The sequence below is a fragment of the Quercus robur genome, chromosome 7, assembly GCF_932294415.1.
Source record: "Quercus robur chromosome 7, dhQueRobu3.1, whole genome shotgun sequence".
Classification (NCBI taxonomy): Eukaryota; Viridiplantae; Streptophyta; class Magnoliopsida; order Fagales; family Fagaceae; genus Quercus; species Quercus robur.
In genome coordinates this window covers 22,139,042-22,148,131 of record NC_065540.1, presented here as the reverse complement: position 1 = coordinate 22,148,131, position 9,090 = coordinate 22,139,042, and the positions used below count along the sequence as shown (strand labels likewise).

General features: G+C 34.5%; 1 protein-coding gene across 6 annotated transcripts; it reads left to right on the top strand.

The window, feature by feature from the left end:
• Window positions 1–1,781: 1,781 nt before the first annotated feature.
• On the top strand, window positions 1,782–7,192 carry LOC126692766 (E3 ubiquitin-protein ligase RHF2A-like). 6 transcript variants are annotated; one of them, XM_050388513.1, is made up of 10 exons: window positions 1,782–1,943; window positions 2,085–2,196; window positions 3,362–3,499; window positions 3,699–3,745; window positions 4,867–4,929; window positions 5,020–5,128; window positions 5,238–5,617; window positions 5,745–5,852; window positions 5,954–6,321; window positions 6,900–7,192. In XM_050388513.1, exons 2-9 carry the CDS (start codon window positions 2,191–2,193, stop codon window positions 6,264–6,266), a joined length of 1,164 nt encoding a protein of 387 aa, XP_050244470.1. In that variant the 5' UTR covers window positions 1,782–1,943; window positions 2,085–2,190; the 3' UTR covers window positions 6,267–6,321; window positions 6,900–7,192. The 6 variants fall into 6 exon arrangements, with proteins under 6 accessions (XP_050244470.1, XP_050244473.1, XP_050244474.1 ...); XM_050388516.1 differs by having other exon boundaries at window positions 6,888–7,192; XM_050388517.1 differs by having other exon boundaries at window positions 6,462–6,918.
• Window positions 7,193–9,090: the final 1,898 nt, after the last annotated feature.

Sequence of the window (9,090 nt, the reverse complement as noted above, 5' to 3'; positions counted from 1 at the left end):
ATAGAATGACTATTTCCTATATTACAAACTTAACCAAACTTTAGCTAAACCATATGAATAGCTAGGGGTGGCAAAATTCAACATGACTCGCAAACATGTCACAGCATGACATGAAGTTAGTAGGTTATGGATGAGACTTAAGGGGTCATATCATATTTAGGTTGACATGACTAACTAGTTTAATAAACGTGTTGGGTTCGTGTTTAACTCATAAAACTTATATAGCCCGTTTAACTAAATGTCATTTTACCAATATACCTTTCAAAACCCTAGGTATATAAACTTATTTTCTTTCCTAGTTGCATTCTCCCAAGCCTCATGACTGCCTCTCACTCTCATACATCAATCTCGCCTTATTTTCTTTGCCTTTCTATCAACATGGTGCCAAGTTGCCATCGTCTTCGTCCTTCACTTCTCCTTATCATTCAAAATCCTAGTCCTCGTCATTATTGACTTTTACCTTTACCTTTATCTATTTTCCTTAAATTGATTGTTGGGATCTAACATTAACTGTTGTGGTTTATTCTATTTGACATATTGTGATTGATTATTTATGATATTGAGATATACTTTAATTTTGAATGATTATTTTTTATGCAATTGCTTTGTTAGTTTTGGATTTTATATTAAAAAAATCTATTTGTTTAGTTTTTCCTAATTCAGATCAATTGAATTAATACTTAAATTAGTTTTTTTTTTTTTTTTTTTTTTTGATAAACGGGTCAACACTACTAACTTATTTAATAAATGTGTCATACTCGAGTTAAGGAATCCTAACCTGTTTGATAAACATGTTAGCCTATATAGTCAAATACTCATGAGTTGACACAATACGAAGTTAACACTTGAACACGAATTGTCACCCTTAGAATAGCTATTACATTACAGTGACTAATACAGTCTACTAAACACGCCCTTATATTTGAGTTGTTCGTAAGATTCACGAACCAAAGTGTGGGAACTCCAAAAATTTTGAGGAATTTTTTTTTTTTAATATAAATTCATGTATCTATAAATATGCAAGAATGGAATGACACTTGGTATCAAAATTAGAGTCCATTCAAAATTTAAAGACGCTTTGGCATCAAATGATAGGACAGGACAATTAGAACGATACTAAAATTGAAGTGCAATTAGAAACTAATTTAAATTTTTAATTGAACTTTATCTCAAATTCAACTTCAATATAATTTATACTATAAATGTTTTTTTTATATTAAAAGTAAGAAGAATTATTCATTTATTTTTTAAGTTAGATTAGAGATCCTAATACCTAAACGGGCTAAACCTCACCCCAAAAACTCATTCCCCATGACTCCAACCAGCGAGCCCATAGAAAAACCCCAAGCTCCTCATGGCAAGGGAAGCTACCACCTTGCCCAAAATGGGTGGTGGTAGAATTATTCATTATTGAGCATTAACCAAAAAAGTCTAAAAGAAAATATATAAAACTGTATAATTGGAATCCGGAATGCCTCATATAAAAGTGGGCAATAAGGTGTATCTTTAGTATATCACACGAATATTCTGACATATTTGTTGATTTTGATGATCATATATTATTATTTATCCTGAAACTAGGAAAAGAAGAAATATCTACATTCTTATTTTTGGACACTAATGTAAAATTATGTTGCTTATGATAACCAATCAATAATACTCACAAAAAATAAGTATAAAAAAAACCATAAGAAAGAAACTAGAGAAATAAATGAATACAGTAGAAATACATGCTGTGGGTCTGAAAATGAGAATATACTTTATCACATCACATGAGATAAGATCCCAATAATTAAAAACGAAAGATGAGACTTTATTGAGATAGAGGCCCCTCTGGCTCTGGAGAGTCTCAGATGCTGTTGGGTGAGAGGATGGTGGGTTTGTTTTCCAACACATAAACAAAAACCAAAGAGCAACAAACAAACCCATAATTAAAGGTAAAGGTAAGAAACTAGAGACAATACTCACAAAAAGTCTTATTCTTTCTTTTCCATTATCATTCTCTCTCTCACTCTCTCCCCCTCTTCTTCTATCATAATCATCACTGAATTCTTGGATTTTTATTTCTTTGTATGGATCTCTAGCATTGCTTCTGGATTGGGTTGGTGATTTCACAGCTTGATCCTTGTTTTATGGGCGTTCCTATAAATACTTGACCCTTTTTTTTTCTGGACCTTTTCCAATTCCTTGATGGAGGTAAACCCTTTTTCTTGTCTTTTTAAAACTCAAATTCAATAAAAATTCTGTCTTTTTGTTAAAAAATCTCATATTGGTTTCATGGAACTGTATCTCTTATGTTGATGATCCATTTCCCATCTGGGTTTTCATTATAGATATCTCTTTGTTCCTCTATGTATGTATGTCTTAAGCCAAATTTGTTCCTTCGTAAAATTTGTAAAATATGTAATAGAGGGTATTGATATAACTCTTTTTCCTTTGTGAAAATAGTGATGATCCTCAGGTTTTTAATTTTTAATTTTTTTTTGTATGAAACCCAATTAGCTGCCAATGAGCTGTGGCTCAAATTGTACTTCCAGGTATAGTTGTAGGTTCAAAACCCGTTGGGTGTGTAACTTATCAATCAAAAATGAACCCAAAATAGCTATAAGCTGTTTTCTAGCCCTTTTTTGTGTGTGTGCTAATAAGAAGTTGGGAAGGGGGATTCAAACCCAAGTTCTCCCACATGAGGAGAACTGGGCGGTGCCGCTAAGGCATAAGGCTGTTGGCAGCTGTTTTCTGCTGGTTGGCACAAAGAATAATGCAACTAAAATTTTCATGTAGTTTTATCAAATTTATAAAGGAAAATTTATAGTCTTTGATGTGATGATGTGTAATACTTAAATTTATATTGAACAACAAATGTTGAAGACCACTAGAGTTAGGTTGGATAAGGAAAGCAGAACACACACACACACACACACACACACACACACAAAAAAAAAAAAAAATCGGTTTTAGTATTAGAATTATTTAGTGGGAAAAATTGATCAGCTGGCAGAGCTGAAAGAAGTATGTAATGTTCTCTTCTCTCTTGGAATTACATGACATATGTAGAAGTCTTTAATAAGATTCCTTACTTCCATCAAGTTGAAATTCTTGGGAAAAGATTCATGTTGGGAATGCTAGTTACTTTTCCGGCAAAAAATTAACTAGTTTTTTAGCTTTGTTGATTTGTTAGAAATTTTTGTCTGTAATGGGGTTCTAGTTTTCATTTTCAAGAACTGATATGGTAACATTCCCTAATGTAGATTGCTTTTTCTTCTAGAGTTTTAATACGATGCATATCTTGAATGAGATGCACAGAAATATTATTGTATGACTTAGGATTTGTTCTAAAGTATGGGGGTTTTATGTTTAAAAGGTTCCGGAGATGGAGGAGCCAAAGCCTGAAAGTCATTTGACATCAGCTGCAGCCTTTGTGGAAGGGGGAATACAACCAGCCTGTGACGATGCTTGCAGCATATGCCTCGAGGATTTTTCTGAAAGTGATCCATCAACGGTAATAAGTTTAATAATATATCTACAAAAATAAAAATAAAAAGTGTATCAATTATGAAACATTTAATAATATATCACTTATAGCACTCCCCGCCCCCTCTCCTCCTCCTCCCTTTTTCCTCTTGCAAAAAGTTTTTCATCATTTTCATTTTTTTATGTTGCAGCAATGTCCTTTAATTTTATCCTCTCTTGCCTTGCAGGTGACTACTTGCAAGCATGAATTTCACCTCCAGTGCATCCTTGAATGGTATAAATTATAATTCATTTCATTTTGCAAATTTTGAAGTGTTGTATGAGCTCTCTTTTTGACATTAATCATTCTCTCCTTCCTTTATTTGATAAGTACAAATCCTTTATTTTTTAATTCATGTATATACGTTGTTGAATACTTATATTGTTGAAAAAATCAATGGAATAGCATTTGCTTGAGATCTCTCTCTCAGAGACACACATGTTTTACTCATTGCTTCAATCTTTTGAAATCATTTACTTGGTGTTGATGCATCATGAACTCATGGTGATTAACTGTTTTTGGTAAATGGGGAAATGTGGAAATGGTTTGGTTGATTCCTAGCTTAGGTGGTTAGCTTGGTTTGTTCATGCATTTTTGTTATGCATCAAATCAAATTGGGCTTTTAGAAGGATTCTAAGTTTGGGCCAATTGTTTTTGGTATGGACCAATTGATGCATCCCAAATCCGATAACTCGACCAGGTCCAACCACCCACCCATGGGTGACCCACGAACTGTTTTGTCCAGCCCGTTGGTGACATTGGTTTAGCTTTTTTTTCACCCAACAAGGTTGGTTCAGGTGGTGGGTATTATCAAATCCACTCAAATGGATATGCCAATGAGCAATAACTTAAATGTCATCTTCTCTCCTAGAAAGAACAAGGTGGAGGGTGAGTTCATGAGTTCAAGATCCATTGGTATGTAATGATCAATTTTTTTTTTTTTTTTTAAAAGTCTCTAATGCAATCAAACTTATTGGTTCAAGGATTTAGACTTATTTTGTTTTTGGGAAAAAGTGGTACTTGAAACACCTAGGATGGACAGATTTTTTTTCTTTATTTACCATTTTCGCTTTCTGAATTATGACAATATGGCTGGGGATCACACTTCTTCTTTCTATTTTTTTGGCAGGTTGGTTGCTTAGATTGATTGGTTGTAATGCTACACAAATCATAAAAACTCAACTCAGCCTTAATTCCAAATAAATCATATCATACTGTTTATTATAATAGGATGTATGTGTATGAAACATTTTATTTTATTATGGCATATGATGAATTATATCTATTTGCAATTAAGATATAATTTGTTGAGGAAGAATAGAATTGGGATCTAATTCACCAGGTTTTAATTTTAGGTGCCAGAGAAGCTCCCAGTGTCCCATGTGTTGGCAACCTATTAGCCTAAAGGATTCTACCAGGTGTGTTTGGTTTTTTTAGTTTTGGGCATTACTCATAACAATTTCTTGTAATTATTTTCATAGGGTTGTCTTATCTGTATATTGTGGCAGTCAAGAATTGCTTGAGGCAGTGGAACGAGAGAGGAGCTTTAGGGTTACTCCGCCAAGAAATGCCACTATATTTCATCATCCCACCCTTGGTGCTTTTGAATTGCAGCATGTCTGTTTTCTTTCATTACTTGGAAATTTGTTTTACTTCATTTGTTATTAACATGTTCAATATTTGTGCATCAGGTTATTCTTATGTTACTTCTTGATTTGTAATGCAGTTACCGGTAGGTGCTAATGATGCTGACCTTGAAGAGCGTATAATCCAGCACTTGGCAGCTGCTGCTGCAATGGGAAGGGCCCACCACATTGGTAGGAGGGATGGTCACAGAGGTCGATCATCTGCCCATGGTCGACCACACTTTTTGGTATTCTCCACTCATCCTGGTGGACCTCCCGGTCCCGTTTCTGCCTCTGGAGGGGACAATGAGCCAGTTGCAATTAGTGTAGCTAGTCCATCAACCCCGCTTGCATCTGGTGGGGATGAACCATCACAGCAGGTCCCACATTTTCCTTCAGTTCATACTGATCATGTTTCTTCACCAGCATCTGGACCTACTTTCCTGCCTACAAATCGTCAAGGAATTTCCTTTAGTAATCGGTAGTCTATTATTCTATATCCTTAAATAATTGTCACAACTCTCCTCCCCCCCAATGTGGGAATGAATTTCCTATATGCAGTCATATGCAGTGTATCTATATGTTTAGAAGTTTTTATCTGTTTGTAGGAGCCCTGCTCTACATTCCTCACCACCAAATCAAGATGGAGCAGGACCGTCAGATCTTCAGTCATTTTCAGAGTCTCTGAAATCTAGATTTAATGCCATGTCAATGAGGTATAATTTCAAAAATGAAGACTCTTCTTTTGGATTGACAATTTTAGTATGCTTTTTCCTCTGCTTATTTATCAATAATGCTTGTTGTACTGGTATCTTAGATACAAAGAGTCAATTTCAAAGAGTACCAGAGGGTGGAAGGAGAGGCTTTTCTCTCGTAACACTTCCATGACGGATATTGGCCCTGATGTTCCGAGAGAAGTGAATGCAGGAATTGCTGGTGTATCTCATATGATGGAACGCCTTGAGACCAGAGAAAATAGTAGTGCCAACCCAGCCTCTGTAGCAAATCACGTAGGCGATTTTTCTGTTACGGAGCAGAACAACCAGAACATTGCAGAGACTCATGGAGAAAGCCCTTTGAATGACAGCAATCAACCTGCTTCTTGCGCTGCAAGTTCAGCTTCAGGTTAAGTTGATGAAAATTGTTTCAGCAGGTGCATCTATCCTCAGCATTTCATATTTGAAGGTGAGTCCTAATGCTGGTGATTATCTTTTTCAGTTTTTAATTTATAAATCCAGTTATGGGAGACCTCTGATTAAGCCACCCTGCTTCATTACCAATGGCAGCATATTACACATGTTTCTGACACTATTATTTCTCATTAGAGGGCATCTGTTGTTCAGAATGAAGTTCTTTGAATTGAGGGTCTGCCGGCATGCCTCCATGTGTTGTGTGAATCTGTTTGCCTATGCCCCCTCCCAGAAAAAAAATAAAATAAAATAAAAAAATAAAGAAAGAAAAAGAAAAAGAAGGCAAGAGAAAGAATGTGCAAGAACATAGCTACTCTTTTTTATAATTCTTTTGGACCCCTTTCAAGTATTAGTAATACACACATTCTTTGTCAATTTCATCAGTTGTTCTTAAGATGTCATGACAGTGAACTGGCAATAGGTGTCATTGACACAGTTATTATAGAACTTTGTCTGGTGCCTATTGCCAACAAACTGTTTTGGAGTTTGAAAGTTTTGGAATATTTTCAGTGTACTTTATCCTAATCTTTACTCCTTATTTAAACTTTAATCTAAGTTTAGCTTGGATTTCAGGTTAACCTCTTTCTCCAAACATGACATGCTGGGGACAAGATGCTTTGCAATATAGGCCATAGGGTGAGTCATGGTGATTATGGTATGAACCCAAATAAGGGAGATGAAGTCTGAGAAAGAACTTCCATCTAGAAAGAGACTTATAAAATGGGTATTTTTATGTAAATCTGTTTATAAATATGATGACATTATGACCCAGATTTGGTGCGGGATATATATTTAACTGTGACCGGATGGTTAGGTGGATTTTGGCACTAATATTTATATTTAATATTAATATTTCATGCGGGAAACTTGTGTCAAAACTTAATGAACTTGAATTGTGTATTCTCTAATCTGTATTAGATTTTTTTTGGAGTCATTACACAATGGCTCTGTCTTACAAAGTACAGTTTCTCTTAAGCATCTGATTATGCATGGTTTTTGAAAATTCTAAATTTGCTTATATAATAAGGGTCTATTTGGGATTCACTTATTTTGTTGAAACTGAAAACTTTTTGCTGAAAGTACTGTAGATAAAAGTAAAAGTTAGCTGAAATAGTACAATAAGACTTATGAATAGTATCAAAAAGTGCAGTGAGGTCATGAATAGTAATAAAAATAAGCTAAATAGTAAAATAGGCTAATTTTTTAAGCTGGAGCCAAACTAAGTGTGCATTTGGAATGCACGAAAAAAAAACAGTGGGTTTTGTGTACTACTCACGAGACCCGCATATATTTTTTTCAGCCAAAAAAAAAAAAAACTTTAAAATTGGGTCCACAGTACTATTTACACATTTAAAAATTATTTTGTTACAGTGTTTTCAGTTTTCAGCAATAAGCGGTATTCAAACAGATCTAAGGAACCTATAATTATAGGCAAGAATTAGGCTATTTAATTTGCATATATGATATAACAATGCTACACTCAAAAAATAAAAATAAAAATAAAAATAAAATAGATAAATAACGAAATCCAGATTAGTACTTTCTGTGAAGTCTAGATCCAAATCTCTTCTTTTCCATTGTAATTAATTATTGAATTATTAAAAAAAAATATATCACAATTAAAAAATTAAAAAAAGAGGATATTACTCATTCTTTCCTATTCTTATCCTTTTCTTCCTTCCTGTTCATGGGGTACACAGTGGGGGTAACCCATCCCCTTCTTAAATTCCTCGACAGCCATTATTGTCTGAACTCATATCAAAGAGCTACTGATCATTGATTAAATTACAGGAGAAGGTGAAGGATCAAATGCATCGGAACATAATGTTCTTGCAGGAAACCCAGGAACCTTTTATGCCATAAGGTTTTAGAAAAGTAGGCATGAGGGCAAAAAATAGCCTGAATGGTTTTACTACATGCATGCGAATACAAATCCTTTGTATGCAGGTGTGGCTGTGTCCAATTCAATTTGCAAATAATGCGAGGAACATATATGATTCTTTTCTTTTAAATCCTCTTACCATATAACATTTTTTTTTTTTGAGAAACAAACACACACATAGGGGAAAAGGAAAGGGGTTCAATACAAAAGCACACCACAACTCTACTCAAAAGCCATGGTAACTTTTAAGGAAGGGTAAAACAAGTTATATTACACACAACACACTCTTAAATAACATTAAGAACATGGACATGAGGCAAAAAATGATTGAATGTTATTAGTTATTAGGTGAGAGGTTGTTGCTAATTTTTGTTTGAACCTATCATTTAATTTACTTGCTTACCCACAAATAATAATTTGCCACATAAATTTATTGTGAAAGTATCATAAAAATATTATGGACATAATATTTCTTAAAAACATGCAAGCATGGCCATAGGTGCAAGGAGGGCCATGGGCCAAGGAGACCATGACCCTCCTAACTTTTGAAACTTTCCATTATTGGCCCATGGCCCTCCTAACTTTTGAAACTTTCCATTATTCTTCTTTTATATTTGATAATAAATATAAAAATTACACAAAAATATATTGACCAGCCTTCCGAGAAAATTTTCTGGCTCCGCAACATGGTGTGGCTGTCTCCAACCATAGAATCCAAGGATTTTTTTGTCCCCCATTGTCGTGTCTAACAGTATGATAGGGGAGACATCGGACACTATCTTGGTGGCGTTTATGGTTGTAGCTTGTGATTTCTGAAGCAACGAGCCCATAATCCTTATTTTGTGAATTCGAGATACTATGCTCAGGTTGGAATAAGATGCA

What these genes read in the sequence shown, in the direction of transcription:
- LOC126692766 (XM_050388513.1), top strand. An exon ending in CTCCAGTGCATCCTTGAATG is followed by an intron (nt 3,746 to 4,866) that starts GTATAAATTATA and finishes TTTTAATTTTAG; the next exon opens with GTGCCAGAGAAGCTCCCAGT. An exon ending in AGCCTAAAGGATTCTACCAG is followed by an intron (nt 4,930 to 5,019) that starts GTGTGTTTGGTT and finishes ATATTGTGGCAG; the next exon opens with TCAAGAATTGCTTGAGGCAG.